The sequence below is a fragment of the Lactuca saligna genome, chromosome 8 (assembly GCF_052625555.1).
Source record: "Lactuca saligna cultivar CGN05327 chromosome 8, ASM5262555v1, whole genome shotgun sequence".
Classification (NCBI taxonomy): domain Eukaryota; kingdom Viridiplantae; phylum Streptophyta; class Magnoliopsida; order Asterales; family Asteraceae; genus Lactuca; species Lactuca saligna.
In genome coordinates, this window is record NC_136424.1 from 119,997,719 (window position 1) to 120,015,547 (window position 17,829).

General features: G+C 34.2%; 1 protein-coding gene across 2 annotated transcripts; it reads right to left on the minus strand.

The window, feature by feature from the left end:
* Positions 1-5,776: 5,776 nt before the first annotated feature.
* Positions 5,777-11,050, minus strand: LOC145011032 (aldehyde dehydrogenase family 2 member C4-like). Of its 2 annotated transcripts, none has more exons than XM_078969652.1 (9): positions 10,868-11,050; positions 8,829-8,971; positions 7,676-8,059; positions 7,387-7,476; positions 7,106-7,279; positions 6,879-7,016; positions 6,648-6,785; positions 6,514-6,575; positions 5,777-6,359 (listed from the first exon to the last, which is right to left on the minus strand). In XM_078969652.1, the coding sequence occupies exons 1-9, from the start codon at positions 10,974-10,976 to the stop codon at positions 6,086-6,088; spliced, it is 1,512 nt and encodes a 503-aa protein (XP_078825778.1). In that variant the 5' UTR covers positions 10,977-11,050; the 3' UTR covers positions 5,777-6,085. The 2 variants fall into 2 exon arrangements, with proteins under 2 accessions (XP_078825778.1, XP_078825779.1); XM_078969653.1 differs by lacking the exon at positions 10,868-11,050 and adding an exon at positions 9,067-9,151.
* Between the last annotated feature and the right edge of the window lie 6,779 nt (positions 11,051-17,829).

The window sequence follows — 17,829 nt, forward strand, 5'->3', positions numbered from 1 at the left end:
CTACTCAAACAAGGCATCAATGTGAAAACTTTTTACCTTCTAGAGCTCCTTAGGAAGGTAATGATCCAAGATGCACAAGCTTGCTTCAACTTTTAAGCTCCTTGATGCAACTCCTTTTTCCTTAAGCACACCAAAAACACACTTTTTAGCTCAAACACACTCTTAAGGGACTAGGGTTTGCCAAAAACGACTCAAAGGTATGGAGGCTGAAAAGGTGGGAACCTTAATGATGCTTATATACTACCTAAACCCTAAAAATTAGGGTTTTTTTCCTGACAAGAGTGCACCCCGCGTACATAAGTGTACACCCAACGTACTAGGGTGCACCCCAATACGCTCATGTACCCTCATGTATGCTTAGCATACTTATCGTGCTCAATTTACGAAATTGCCACAAGGCTTCAAGGCTCATTCTCATGGACTTATGGACTAAAATGCCATATGATAAAATCTTAGGGATGAATTTTGAAGTACTTGAATCTCGAGATGTTACAAAAGTGAATTAAAATCTTCATATCAAACTCAAATCCTCATCACACATGAATCAAATAAGATTTGTAAGGTTTATATATGACATGTATATGAAGTTATACAATTAAAATGCTATTTCATATGATTATATGATCCTAAAACTCCATAGGAGCTCTCAAGCAAACTCAAAATCTCAAACTAACTCCAAAGATGACCATGTCCACAACTGATGGTTTCACTAGATCAAAATAATTATATGGTTTCACTAGATCAAAGTAATTATAGGAAGTCATTATAGTTCTATTTCAAGTATCAATTTCATATGTTATCACTCAAATTTAAAATCACCATTATTAGAGTTTAGAGCCCACTAGATCAAAATAATTATAGGAAGTCATTATAGTTATATTTCAAGTATCAATTTCATATGTTATCACTCAAATTTAAAATCACCATTATTAGAGTTTAGAGCTTCATGTTGACATTCACTCTCCACATCAAACCATATAAGGGTGATATAATTGTATATTCAGGTATAATCTTACAACCGATTAAAACCTAACTAATGATCCATTTTAAAACTCTTGAAGATAATCAATTATGTATTTGGGAAAACCCCAAACCTTATATCAAATCTAAGTGAAGGAGAAGAAATAATTATATCTCTAAAGCCTTAAACATTGCTTATAAGGGTGTGTATACCTTCTCTCTCACATCATTTTTTAAATTTGTAAAGACAATAGATTCTATAAGAACTTTATAATTAAGAAGCTCGACTGAGAGAAATTTCAGGATGGGTGACCCCTTACGATGTTTTTGTGTTGGGATGCCGAAAGAGGCTAATAGTGTCGCACTCGTCTATAGAGGATGTTACAAATGGCATGAGAGTTAGGACACAAGTCTATGTATCCGAATTGGACGTCAAACCCAATGGAGAGGGCAAGGGTGAAGAAGGTGGTTGCCTGCACTTGATCCCTACAACATATGAGAAAGAGAACTAAGTATTCATTATAAGGGGTTTAGATAGTTTTTTTTTACATCATATTTAAATCCATCAGATCTCATAATAACTCCACAATTAAGGTGTCCCGAACGAGCACAACTTTAGGATGAGTGAAGCTTAGGAAGCATAAACAACAAAATACACAAAGATGTGTATAAGAGAGGGTGTGAGCATATACTAGTTGTGTATGTGGCCATTTGAAGATCGTGATGCCAAAATGTTTGTGCCATATGAGTATGAAAGAACGATATGAATGATATTATATATTGCATAATCTTGCGTTTGACTTTTATGTCTTATGATGAATAATGCGGGCAAGAAAAACTGGAATACATATCGTTTTATAATTGGCAAAGGTATGGAACGGAAAGTTGTTATTCTCGGTATCATTATCACAATGAAAGTTATTTATTTTAATAGAATTTAGATAAATTGAAGTTATGTGGGAAAAACTTAAGATTTGTGAGCTAATGGAAAAGTCCAAATAAAATTGGTGTAGTCATCGTGAAAAAGACATAATATATATCCCCAATAACTCATAACGAGCAAGGTTCAAAACCACTATATAAAATACCAAAAGGAGATATTGTAAAAGACTAAAAGGTATTGAATCAAAATATGGTAATTTAGTTTGTTTTTCAAAAATAAAATAAGAACAAACGAAACTAGTTTTAGTATGATTGCAAGTAATGATATTTTTAGTGCTAAGGGATTTTAAAATATTTGTGTCTTGGATGACTCAGAAGATGATGTCACAATTAATAAGAAACGCCAAGGAGAAAATGCGAAGTTTTATGTTAAGTAGCTTTGGAGTGTGGAAAAAATACTGCCTTCACTAGTTCACTATTGTATCTTATAAGATGTGTCGCCATTAGTTAAGCCTTTACACAAAAACCAAATGCGCCAAATTCGATATAACTTTTGTTATTAAGATGGCTAATGGAAACAAGTTATTTATTTATTTATTTTTTATTTATTTATTTATTTTTTAAATTAAAGAGGCAAGTAAAGGACACATTTGAGATGTAATTAAGGGTAAGGAAGGGGTAGATGGGTGTGTTCGAATTTGGATATTGTAATTTTATAACCATTGACGACAACGATAGAATATTATGATTTCTCGAATTAAAATAAGAGTTGATTACGATTTGAGTGTCGGTCGTATGTAAGGATGCCCTTGTTGTATCCATGGGTTCCATTGCTTGAGCATCCTTTACAAAATGTATAGGTAGATATGTTGAAAAAGTTTGTTGTTGACGTGGACCGAGAACACCTTGCCTTCTTGCCCTCAAGCCCAATATGAGTAAGACCTCTACACATGCTGCTGAAATCCAGTTGTGGCTGCTGGATTTCCTCGATCGCGACTATAGTTTTTGATGTTCTGAGAGGTGGTGGCTGGCGGATGATTGGAGGTGGCTACGCGATGATAATTATAGACATGATTTGTGAAAAGGTTTTTTTGAAAAAATATGTTTCCCTTAGGATGAGTTTGGAACGAGCTTCATAAAATGAGTAGCGACCGAGCCAAGATGAAAGTAAAGGAGTATTCTAATTTTTTTTTTATGAAAGAACAATTTTTTAGGGTACTTGGGTTTCACTGGTTAGGTTTCGGTTTTAAACCCAGGAGCAATAATTGATCCTAAGACTATAAGTGAAGAGATGTGTATATATATAATACATAAAACAAAATTTCCTAAAACAATTACACTATCGAGAAGAATTTGAGGGGTATCCTGAAATCCCTTTGGATGTGATTTGATTAACATACATAAGCCCGATAACAAGTTGTAACATGAGTCGACACATGCAACCCAACATTGGAAAGTTGATTGACGATTGTATTTAATTCTTGACAATACGAAGAAACATTGGAAAATTTTTCAAGAGGTGTGTTGGAAATTTTTGTTCTAGATAAGCAATCGAGAATGTTGTCGCTAAAGATGTTTTTTTTTTTTTTTTATTTTTATTTATTTTATTATTTTTTTGAAACGTTAATTATTGTGAAAGAAATGTATGTAATAAATCAAATGAAACCTTACTATAGATCCAATGAACAACAATAGCATCACGATGGTCCCATGTTTCTTTGGCAGTGGTGACATGACGTGACGTCAGTGGGTGACGCAGGTTTGTTCGTGGGTGGGATTAGACTCGACGGCGTAGGTTGCGTCTGAGGCCGTAGTCTAGTGACACATTGGCGCAAACACCGCCTGGGTGCGGTAGAGGTGCAACTGAGGCTGCACTACGACTATGGGAGGGAGCACTTCTTGGACGTTTTTGATTGGCCACGCCTTTTTGACCGTTGCAAGCGGTCATAAATTGATTTTTTAACTTTTGAATTTTTTTTCCTTTTAACCTTTAACTTCTATATAAACCTCTCAACTATTCACATTTTTTTTTATCTTTCTACTACATCACTTCTCAAAAAAATCAAAAAAATGTCGTCGTCCGATTTTTCTAAAGAGTTTGATGTTATGTTCGATGTTTTTGTCACGGTTGCTAAATTTGCGGAACAAATGTATGAAGCGGCATGCAGTACTGCATCTGGCAGTGATGAACGGAGAACTCAAAGATTTATTGTAGAAACTGTGAAAATGCAAACCAACGTTTGACACAAGACTACTTTCAAGAAAATGTCACTTTTCAAAGATATTACTTTAGAAAACGCTTCAGAATGTTTAAACCTTTGTACGAACGTAGTCGAAGATCTAACGAGTGATTGCGATTTTTTCAAGCAACGACCCGATGCTAGAGATACACCCGATTTCACCCATTTACAAAAATGCACAGCTGTACTTTGTCAATTAGCATATGACATCCCTCCTGATGCGTTGGACCAAAGTTTTAGGATGTCAGCTAGGACTGCACGAGATAGTCTACACTATTTTTGCAAAACTATTATTCAGTTTTATGGTCCAAAATATTTACGTAAGCCTACACACAATGAAATCATGAAATTGCAATCTCATTATGCTAGCGTATATGGCTTTCCTGGAATGTTAGGAAGTTTACATTGTCTATATTGGGCATGAGAAAATTACCCTACCTCACACCATGGTCAATTTACCCAAGGTGATCATGGGTATCCAATGGTCATACTTGAAGCGGTGATATCACAGGATCAGTGGATTTGACAAGTTTTTTTTTGTTCTCTTGGATCCCTTAACAACATTAACGTTCTTAATCGTTCACTTATATTTAACAACATATACGACGGATCTACATCAGATTCTTCTTTCCAATTGCGTGGAACACCATATATATATGATTATTATCTAGTTGATGTGATCTATCCTAAGTAAGTTTTTGTTAAATTGTTTACGTGTCCAAACGATACTCGGCGGAAAAATTTCAAGAAAGCTCAAGAAAGAGCTATGAAAGATGTCAAGTGGGCTTTTGGAGCTCTCAAGAAACGTTGAGTTATAGTGAAAAAACCAGCAATTTTTTTCAGCGAGGAAAAGATGCATGAAGTCATGTATATATGTATAATACTGCATAATATGATTATCGAAAACGAATGAAGAGCGATATGTGAGTATGATGAGGAGGAAACCATACCCGCGACACAAACAATGAAAATTGGAGGCGACGAGTACATTGAAAAAAAAGTAGAGATTCGTTGCAATGAAATATTTCACAATCTTCGTATGGACTTGGTGGAATACATTTACAGGATTCAACACATTAATCTCATTTTGGATCCCGATGACGACTCGAAAGACGAGTTCTCGGATGACGATTTCATGTAGTGTGTTTATTTTTTTTATCGTTTGATGTATTTTTTTAAGTGTTTTTTTTTTCCGAAGTATTTAAGATTTTTTTAAACAATGGAATGTAATGTTATTGTTATTTTGAAGTAATGAAATGAATGTTTTTTTATTAAAGTTATAGTTTTTATTTAATTAAAATGAAAAAAAAAATTGAAGTGTGACACCACTCTTTGGGTGTGGCATGAAACTACATTTTATGGTAAAAGATTACATGTCGCATACGTAGCACTGTAGCAGTGAATGGACTATAACTTTTGTGACATCATTCCCTCTAGCCTTATGTGATCAATGCCCTGATGTGCACGATAATAAATCTGAAAATGATTAACCCATTATGAGTACTCCATCTCGAGGATAAATATAAATGATTTTTTGTTTTAAGCGATTACAGCCGGGTGAAAATTTATTTTCTATAGCTATGTAATTTATATACACATGATCAGTATTAGTTGCTCTCAATTGATTTCCTATGATAATTTATATACACAAATTAAATCTTGAATAAAGAAAGTTCTAGCCAAACTCAAACACATAATCACAAAACTAATAATAATAATAATGAACACTAATGATAAACGTTTACAATGTTCACCTCTACTTGCCACTTCTATTTCACATACATACACCACAACCGTCTTAACATAAATTATTTCAGTAATCGCTCACATATTGACAAATTATATTCTATATCATATAATACAAAATATCATTACCATAATGGCAACTTTATGAACTAAAATTTATTCACTATGTTACATGAACAACAATCACTTTATGTAAAATACTTCGCAAAATCCTCCCAGATTTCAGCAAACACACACGACACTAAAAGTATAAAGATTCACAACCATGGTGAATCGTAAATGGGAGTCACAACAGCTTTTGTTTGAAGATACTTCTCTAGGGCTTCCACACCATGATCCTTTCCAAATCCACTCATTTTGTAACCTCCAACAGGGCACCCCGAATCAAAATTATGGTAACAATTTATCCATATGACACCTGCCTTAATTGATCTCGAGACCCGATTGGCTATATTCAAATCATTAGTAACGATCCCAGCTGCTAGACCATATGTCGTTGCATTTGCTCTTGTAATCACCTCTTCAATTGTCCTATAATATTGTTAACGTGTCATAATCTAGAGAATAGTATGAGTGTTTTTGTTACTTAATGAAGAATAGCGAATTACTAAAGACTACGAGAATGTAAGCTTTCCTTCTATACCACTTTATCAAAACAACAATTAATGGGAAAACATGGCCTTACTTGAATTTCATAAGAGCCATAACTGGACCAAAGATTTCATCCTTTGCAATAAGCATATCATCCTGGTTTAAAAAGGAGAGAAAATTACTAACAAATGGACGTTAGAAATCTGAAATGTAGTTATGGATATATACCGTAACATTTTCAAAAATTGTTGGCTCGATATAATATCCCTTGTCACCACAAGGCCTACCACCAACTAACAACGAAGCACCTTCTCTCTTTCCATGATCAATGTATGAAAGTACTCTCTCATATTGTTTCTTATCCACCTTAAAAAAGAGAAATATAAAAGTTACTTATAAGTTATAAAACTTAGATTTTCAATTTAAGAAACTTCATTGTAAAGTGAATATATATAATACTTGGGGTCCTTGTTGCGTCTTAGGATCAAAGGGATCACCAACAACCCATGTTTTTGCCTTTTCAACCAATTTTATCACAAGCTCATCGTAAATGCCTTCTTGAACAAAAACACGTGAAGTACAAACACAAATTTCTCCCTGTATACAAAATATAACATGGTTTTAGACAAAATTAATATTAATGATATTAACATTAACATAAAATAATAAAACATTTTTCAAAATACCTTGTTAGCTAGACTCCCAAAGAGAGCAAGATCCGCAGCTTCGTCAACATTTACATCATTGAAAATCAGGAGAGGGGATTTTCCCCCAAGTTCTAAAGAAACTGTTTTCAAATTGCTATTAGCTGCAGCATGCATTATTAATCGTCCGACTTCTGTTGACCCAGTAAAACTAACCTGAATAACAATGACATTTGTCATTTATTTTCCAAAATTACATGTTTAAAACATTACTTCTTCAAAAAAAAAATATATAAATATAAAAAAAACAAAAAATAACGAACACTATTAATATCCATATGCAAAGCGACAGCTGAACCCGCGGTATGCCCAAATCCCGTCACAACATTAATAACACCATTTGGGATCCCCGCCTATTAGAAAAACATATAAAAAGCTAGTTAGTTATATTAACTCAACTTACCAAAAGCTAGCTTATAAGTTTATAAGTCACTATAAGTTACTTTTTTGATTTCATCGAACATTAAATTGCAATAAGCTCAAAAAATAAACTAGTTTATGCATACCAAACATAGCCTAAATCATTAACACCAACCTAAGTGGTTTGCTTACTAGTTTAGCCAAATGAGCCAAGTAGAGAACCGGGAGGGGTGCTTGTTCGGCTGGCTTGACAACCATGGTGCAACCAGCGGCTAAAGCCGGTGCACATTTAAGAATGAACATGCCACTAGGGAAGTTCCAAGGTATTATAAGGCCAACAACTCCAATAGGTTCAAGCAAAGTGTAGCCTTGAAATTGGCGAGACAATTTCAGAGTTCTTCCGTGAATTTTATCTGCTGCACCAGCAAAATATCGAAGTTCTTTTGATACGTCGGGGATGTCAATATCGGTTTCAAAAGTAAAAACTTTGCCCACATCAAGCGTTTCCAATGCTGCTAATTCTTCAATGTTTTCATCGATTAAATTTGCAAATTTGTTCATTATTTTACCCCTCTCCTACATATATATGATTAGGTTAATAACTAAAATTGCAACATTATAAGTAAGAGAAAAGGTATATACGAGTCCTTATCCACAGTAAAAAGTAAAAAGGTAAATCACAATATTCACATTAAAAATAATGGAGTATATGTTTAATCATGAGACTTCTATTATGAATTTACTATATTCTTATTCTTACCACCATACCAATTAAGAAAACGACGCCCACAAAAATTTCAACCTTTCACATCAATGAACTATCGTATAGCATGGTTATTATTTTTTATATATAATTAAGGTAAATAACATAAAAGACACAGTTTACATCAAAATTCTAATTTGATATTGTATTTTTTTGTCTCAAAATTGACACCGTGTTTTTCAAATTTTTACAATTTTGATAACTTGATCGATCAAGTAGATTATATGTTGAAGGAGAAAAATAAACTAAGTATCAAAATGGTAAAAAAAAATAGAAACTTAGTGTTTTTTGTGGAAAAAAATATATCAATTTTGATACGTCAGCATATCATGTCAGCATGCTACATCATCAAAACTGACACGTCATCATGTTATGTCAGTATATAACTTGGTTGACCGGTCAAGTTGTCAGAATTGTAACAAATTGGAAAACACAATATCAAATTTGAGAAAAAAAAAAAAACACAGTGTCAAATTAGAATTTTGGTGTAAACTGAATGTCTTTTGTGCTATTTACCTATATAATTACTAACATAATCTATTTTTACTTATTAAATTAAGCAAAAATAAATTAAATACATACACATCCGGGCATACGAGGCCAAGAACCATGATCAAAGGCTTCTCGGGCAGCTTTTACCGCCAAATCGACATCTTCTTTATCTCCTTCTGCGATCTTTGCTATCACTTCTTTTGTACCCGGATTTATCGTATCAAATGTTTTTCCTGTTTAATTGTTGGTTTTCAATATTCAAAATGTAAATTTAATTAATATTCAAAGAATGAAGAGACAATTAAAAGATGAATGAAAAGAAATGGACCAATAATTCATTGATCGTATAATTCAAGATGGAAGATTGAAAAAAGTGAAAGGTCAATGCTTTCCACAATTAACAATGGATGCCTGGTTGATTTGGATATCTCTCATTTTGGTTTTGTTTGATTAGTAAGAGTTACGTATGGTTATATATGAATCATTAAGATTTAATTAAATGATAAAGACATTTCGATACTAAAAAAAAAAATCTTAGTTAAAATGTATTTTGAAATATGGCACAATCTAATCTAACCACATACCTTTCGATTGATAGTATAAATGTCCATATTTCATGAGTCGTATCTAAATGAGTCTTTAAATTTAATTTATTGATAATATAAACTGTTTGGTTTTGGTTTTTTTTAGTAATATACTAATATACAATATTTGGTTTTATTCTAAATGATTGTTTAAAATTAATATATTAGTAATATCAAATATTTGGTTTTGGTTTTTATATACATAAAAGTTTGAGTCTACGGGTGTGGGCTGGTGGGGGTATAAAAATACCATAATCTTCTAGATGGAGTAACCTAGTTTTTATTAAAATAAACCTTTTGATTCATAGATTGTCTGTGTCAAATAAAATCTAATCCTTATAGCGGGTTTTATTCTTTCTTTTTATATGGTTAATATTATCATTAACAGCTGTATTCGGATATAATCATTTTCAATCATCGAAAGTTGAAAAACAATTTGAATAAAAAAGGAATTGATATTGAATTTCTTTTGTCCAACGTGTATCAATCATAATGAGACGATTAAACATTATTGCAAGACCACTTCTTCTATTTGTCATCAAATAGTTTGTTGGTTGGATTTGAGCAGATTAAAGTTACTTGTGTATAAAGAAAAATTTAAACGTTTTGGGTGCTTTAGAGTTTTCGCAACAATATGTTTTTTTAATGCAAGTCTAAATTCCAAAAAAAAAAAGTCGAAACAATATGGTTTTAGTTACTATTTACGTATTTAGAATGAAAACGCAATTTATTTTTTTATTTTTTATTTATTTTTTTTTTTTTTTGGGTATTGGCATAATAAAGAACTAGAAACTTTAATGGTCGGATTGGATATGGGCTGGGTCACGGACTCACGGTCATTAAAAATTTAACGTTTTGTGCTTCATATATACATAACTATGTCGAAGAAGAAATTACAAATCATTTCACAACAATTAAACATAGATAATCAATTTTAGACAATAGAACAAGAGATGATCTAAAATGTTATAGCTCACTTTTCTGTTATATAAATAGATGAAAATTAGACGAAAAATGAAGAAGTAATATATTTGTGGGAGTTTCTAATTAATGTATTTTTTTTCCCACTTAAGTCGTGTATAAATAAAATTAACAAATTAGATAATTATGTCTTTATAGACAAAAAGTTGTACATACAAAATTTGTTTGTTTTTGTTTGTTTTTTTACCTTGACTAACTAATGAAACTAAATACTTATTTTTTTTGACCCTTACATATCAAAAAACTAATTTTATGATATTTATTAAATTTTAACAATATTTATCATGTGAACTTAAAGAGATGGAAGGAAAAAAAGAAAAAATAAATAAATGAAACAATAATGTATATCGGTCCAGATTAAATACTTGATAATTAAGTTCATTTAATAAAAAACAAGTAATAATATGTTTGATCAAAGATTATATCAATTATATAAAACGTAAGTGTAAGCATGAGTAGAAGACTACTATGTTATCTTTAACACAATTTAACAGCTTAAACAATTGTCCTCAATCTAGTTTATCTAAGAACAAGAAAACATTGGGCAGGTAATAGAAAAGAAACCTGAAACGGAATCAACAAAATCTCCATTGATGAAAAGCTTTGTAAACTTTATATTGGGAATCTTCTTGTAAATCTCTGAATATATGTTTCCGTTACTTCCTTCAGCCATGGACTCTCTCTATCTTTCTCTTTGAGTTAGTTCCACCCTCGACCACTAATTTATATAATGACACACACACACACACACACACACACACACACATATATATATATATATATATATATATATATATATATATATATATATATATATATATATATATATATATATATATATATATATATATATATATATATATATTGACACCGGATCTATACAGAACCAACTTAAACTTATAAATACATAAAACCACACTTATAACCATAAAATTGTTATGTGAATGGACCATATTAAAAGATTGACAATAAATATATACACTCTTGTCAATAGAATCAAATGCAAAAGAAGATATAGTACATACTTAATATTATTATAATATTAAATAGATTAAAAAATAACCATATTGCCTATATAATAGCCAAATTCATTTTGTCTCTGTTCCTCACGTAATTCTTTTTTTTTTTTTTTTTTTTTTTTTTTTTTTTTTTTTTTTAATCATTTCTTCACATCATTCTCATATTCATATTGAATTTTTAGAGTATACCATCGCCGATCTAGAGTAAAACATCGAAATCTTTTGTAACACTTGTTTCCCAGAATGGATCAGTTGATGATATAAAGGCGTCAAAGTCATGATTTTTGAGGAAAATCATATGTCATGACGTGAGATATGGAGTGTCACGATGTGATCACATGCAAGATGAAGAACGCGTGTCATGGATGGACTCTACGATGTGACATGAAGGGTGTCACGACGTGGCGGTTGTTTAAGCACAAACCCATAATTTTTAGGGTTTCTCCATATTTAAGTCCCTAAACTCAAGGTTTAGGGCACCCTCTTCAGCATCCAACCATTTCAACGAAACCCCAACCTTCATTGTTGAGTTCTTGAGCTTTTGGTGGTGTTTTTGGAGTCTTGAAGGATAAGGAAGCATCCTTGGTGCATAGATCTAGCTTGAAAGTCTCATCATCCTAACATTTACTATGGACCATTGTGAGTGTTCATGTTCCAAGATTTATGTTCCTTGCTTCTAGATCTAGGCCTTTTGTGTATTTTCTTCAAGTTTGGGAAAGTTTGGATTGATGGATTACATAAAGTTGGCAATTTTATGGATCATTGATGTCCCTTAAAGGTTATTTGCTTTGGATTTGAAGTTTGGTTGAGTTTTGAATCCATGTATGTGATTTTGGTTCCATTTTCATCATTTCAACCTAATATGAGCTTAAGACATGCATTGGACATGTATGTCTATAAAGAATCGATTTTTAGAATGATCTTGGAGTAGATATCCCTTTGGAAAGTAGGAACAGGTGCTTAAAGGACCAGGGGGTTAATGCAGTAAGTTTCCCCAATGCAGTATTCACGATGTGACTATATAGAGGTCACTACGTGACGATGAGGCTCATCGACTATTTTGGATAGTCTATGTCACGATGTGGTGGCATGATAATCACAACTTGATCGTATATTTAATCATGACTTTATTGTTTGTAATTGGAGTCTTAGATCGACTGAGTTTGTTATCCACGACGTGGCCAAGGACGGGCTATGATGTAGAAGTCGGGTGATGATGATTTTAACAGTTAACTTTGAATTTGACCTTGACCGTTGACTTTTGAATTGGTTGACTTTTGGTTAATTAGATAATTTTAGAAGGTGGACTAAGGATTTACCTTATGTGGTTTTTTTAGGATTTGTATAGCACCCGTTCATTGGATGTCAGAGTTGTTAATTGTTGACTAGTTCTGCGAGGTGAGTCTTCATACTATACTATGTAGGATGCTAGTTGTCTTTGAGATCCTTGCATGGATGACTAGGGTGTGGCCCTTGGCATATGTATCAAAGAACAGGATTTGGAACCTAAAAATTGTATGAAAGACCAAGATGTAGCCCCTGACAGTTGTATGTATGACCAGGATCTGTCCCATGGAATTTGTATGTAGGATGATAGTTGTCTTCATGATACTTACATGGAAGACCAAGATGTGGATCCTGACAATTATTTGTAATATAGGGATTTAGCCATCCACATTACAAGGAAAGACCATGATTTGGCCCATGGCAGGAAGTGACTATAAGACTATGACTTGGCCCATAGCATGCACTATTTAATTTATGGTATGTGGTATTTTGGGGAACTCACTAAGCTTTATGCTTAAAATTTATATTTAAAATGTTTTTAGGTACTTCCAGTTCCAAAGGGAAGGTCCCGACTTGACTTCATGGCATCCCCTTATGGTTTTTTTTTCCGTATGAGTTATTATTGTTTTACTCTAATGTTTGAGAGATATATTTTACTACGATTGGTTTTGGAACAAATGTTTGTATGGATTTGATGGGTTAAAAAATGAAATTTTTTATTGATAATTTTTTGGATGCTACAAGTTGGTATCGAAGTCTTGGTTTGAGGGATTCGGGCACACTCTTCAAGTGTGTTTGGACTTAAACTGAGGAATTGATAAAATCTTTTAAAAGTAAACAATTTTTCTAAAAAGGTTTTATAAAGAAAAGGGGGTGTGATGTGTGCATTTAGTCGAGCTCAAGTAAGTGATTCACAAAATACCCATACATGTTGATATGCTAGATATTTTATAGTATGATATGCATGTTAAAAGATAGAATAAGGATTTGCTCATGGTTACATGCTAGGATGCTTGCTTAAGAGAGATGAAAAAAATGCCTGTTATGAGAACTGGAAATGATGCATGTTAGTTTGTAGGTTAAGGATCTACATGAATTGCAAGTGGATTACCTGATTTTGATGATACCTTATTACATATTGGTTTCACTGCTCAAATGTTGCTTGCTTTGTGCTAACTGGAATCTTTACTGATGTTAGCTATCTATTAAGCGAATACGTTAAGTTGCATGCCATGAAGGTTGAACAGTTTTAGAAGGATTTGGCTCTACTACGCAACTCTTGTTTGAGTCTAATCGTTGTAGTGTTGGGCCTTTCGGTCGAAGAATTGTTTAATTTCATAGCATGTAACTGTATTCGTGAGAAAAATGGTCGAGATTGGTGAAAGTTCTTCCGAAAATGATAGTAGAGAGGGAGATGGAGAAGTATTGATATAGGGAGTGACTTAGAGGATTTAGGATGATTCTCGAGAAAAGTATGGATAGGTGTGGAAGGTAGTATTGAGCTCGTACTACTGGAAGTGCATGATTCATACTAGAATCAAGGAAAGTCACGAGGATTCTATGAAGTTTGTAGAATGAGGAATTCTTTGGGTATATTTTGATCATTCATATGGTTGCCTTTCGGTGTGGTGGTGAGAATTCGAGGAGGAGGTCCAGGTTCATGTTATTTTGCCGATGAGGAGATGAAGAAGACGAGGTACCATGATATTTTGAGGGATGACATTCAGGAGTTTGTGACCCTGCCGAGTTTCAAGACCTTGGAGGATATGATTGCCAAAGCTCGGGAGGAGGAGATTGAGTTGGAGCTTCGGAAGAAACGAAAGCCAGTTTTATTTTAGTCACCAGAAGGCGCAACAAATAAGCCCAAGACTTTCGGTTCGAGAGCTAGAGGCCACCAGGGTCAATGCCATTGTGGCAAGTGTAGGAAAACATACGAAGGAGCATGTAGAGCAAGAGGTTTGGGCTGCTACAAGTGCGACGAGATTGGCCATATCAGCAAGTATTTCCCTTAGGGATCGATTCTGATTTGTTTTCACTGTAATCAAACGGGTTACAAGAAGTCCGACTACCCGAGACTAACGAGTAGAGCGACAAGGGTACCTGCTCCAGCTACACTAAGGGTTACTGATGGCTGCGAGGGTAGGGAAAAGGCTTCGATGGCGAAGAGCTGTAACAACCGGTTATTTCGAGTCAATAAAAGTCAAGCAAGTCAAACCATGGTCAAACGAGTTGAGCATAAGTCAAATAATTGAATCATTTAAATTATATAAGAAAATTAATATTGCTTTAAAGGTTTTCGGTTTTTGGAATAAAAAATCCACCAAAACCGAAATCCACTTTTGTAGGGAAATTAGGACCGAAAACCACTCCACCAAGAACCCTTGTGACCAAGAATCCCCTTGGCCGAAAGACACTCTAGAGCGAGAACCCTTGGTTCTCGATTGGATATTTCGATCAAAATCAAGGTGATTTCGGTGGGTATAGGTCGAAATCACCCACCTTATCCATTGGCACTTATCCCAATGTGATAAAATACACATTTCAATGCAAATGTCAAATCCATTTTACCCCCATATATAAATGTTTAGCCGAAAACCCCTTCCATTATCTCATTTCCAACTTCAAATCTCCTAAACTTTCTCTCAAAGTGATGGGTTTTGAGCATTCTAACACTTTCTAAGTGTACATGAAACCCTATAACCTTGGATCTATGTTTTTCTAATTATCATGCAAAGTTGAATTACAAGGTTATATTCCTATCTAGCATACACGCGGAACAATATTTAACTTTAATGGAAGATAGAATAACTTACATTGTTGTTGCTTGTGATCCTTGAAACCTTGTGAGCCTAGCACCCCAAGTGTGATGCCTCAAATGCTTCACACAACACCAAATGCAAAGGAGTAAACTTTGAGAGAATCTTACACTTGCAAAAATCGGCCTAGCCCCCTCACTTGTTCATGTGTAACCGATTTTGGTGGAGAATATGATCCTTCTGTAGTGTTGACATATCTAGGGTTACACCATGTAAACCCTAATGTGTCATGACTCTTCATTTCCATGACCCATAGGTTTGTAACTCCCATGGAGCATCATATGGGTGGAACCCAACTTGATAATCCATGGAGCCTCTTAGCCCACTATACAAGTATGGATGATTTACATAATCAACCCATATATTTAATTAGTTATCTTTTGATCACTTAATTAATTCTAAATTAATTCTTGATCAAACTAATTAATTAATATTATTAATATATTAGAACTTATAATATATTAATAAACCACAAGTGTTATTTCTCTCATTTAGTCTATCCATATGCATGGTGCCATGCAACCCAAATGGACCATGCCGGGTTGGGTCAAGTACATACCAGAAATAGTTATGGACTTAGACACCTTATCCAACAGTCTCCCACTTGGATAAGTCTAATAACTATAACTGAAAGTATGACTTCAGGAACCGATCAGCAATTGTAGCTCTTTCAAGGTTTCTCGGAAATGAGAAGATGATGATACGCCATTTAAGATAAGTGATCATATAATCCTCTGTTCGAGATATCAGCCGAACAAATACATGGAACAATGTCTTACTTATTGTCCAACAGTTTGTTTTCCGATTTCTGATTTGTTTGACAAACAACTTAATTGGACACATCAACTTAGCTCTGACCGGGCCCGATATATAGGTCAAAACAAAATCATCGAGGGGCCCAGATATCGGCTTCTAATCCAAGAAGGAATAGATAAACTTTGACTCATATGTTTGTTCTACCACGCATTGAATTATACACAAGAGGATGTTTTATAACATCGAGTTACCAATGCGTTTACGTACAATCAATGTATAACCAACTCGTAAGTAACAAATCATATCTCTAGGTTTGAAGACTTATATGATATTACCATCTCACGATCACTCGAGATAAATTCCATGAAGTGATTCCAGTGAGCGTGGGTTGTGTCCAATGCTTAGAAATTATGAGCACTCATGATTGTTGTAGCCATGTACAACACCTTAGACCTCTGCAACCAATCATGACAGTCTTGATTCATACCTACTTCCGACATATGAACGACTGTGGAGGTTCGAATAATATGATATTCCAAACATAATTATTCTCGAAGTCAAAACACGCAAAAGAAATATAGTAAACGATTGACAAGAGATAGCAACACTTTACTCATAAATAAATCACCTTTTATTCATCATCTAATGTCAATTACACTTTACAAATTTCAAGGTTATCTGACTACTAAATCTAATATCATCCTTCAGCCCTATGCTCCGAGCATGCTGGAGATGCTTAACCCGAGTAAGTCCTTTCGCGAGGGGATCTGCTGGATTCTCATCCGATGATACCCTCTTTTCCACGAGGAGTCCTTCTTCTATTCGATGTTTGATGAAATGGTATTTTCTGTCGATGTGTCTGGATCTCCCGTGATCCCATGGTTCCTTGGCTAAGGCAACAACACTTTCACTATCACAGAAAATTTCCATTGGTTCTTTAATAGCTGGTACAACTCCAAGGTCTCCAATGAAGTTCTTCAGCCATATCGCCTCCTTTGCTGCCTCACTATACGGTCTCTTGCTTGGAACTCTTCCAAGAAATTGCTCCTCCATTTAGGGTAAAGACCCAGCCTGACTGAGAGCAGAAATTATCGCTATCAGTTTGAAAGCTAGCATCACTATACCCTACAACTCTCAAGTCTTCACTCCCACCGAGGGTAAGAACTCAATCCTTAGTCCTCCGTAGGTACTTGAGGATATTCTTTACCACAGTCCAGTGTGCCTTGCCAGGGTTCTCCTGATACCTGCTAACCATGCTTAAGGCAAAGGCTACATCAGGTCGAGTACACGTCATAGCATACATGATCGATCCTACAGCCGAAGCATAAGGTATTCGACTCATTTCTGCTATCTCAGCCTCAACACTAGGGCTTTGTGTCTAACTCAATCTGGCGTTACTCTGGATGGGTAACTCTCCTTTCTTGTAATCCTGCATGCTGAATCTCTTCAACACCTTATCCAAGTAGGTACTCTGACTAAGTCTAGTTAGTCATTTACTCCAGTCTCTCAAGATCCTTATCTCTAGAATATAGGCAGCTTCTCCTAGGTCCTTCATAGAGAAACACTTCCCAAGCTAGGACTTAACTTCCTGCAGAGTTGGGATGTCATTTCCTATGAGTAGTATGTCATCCACATACAATACCAAAAA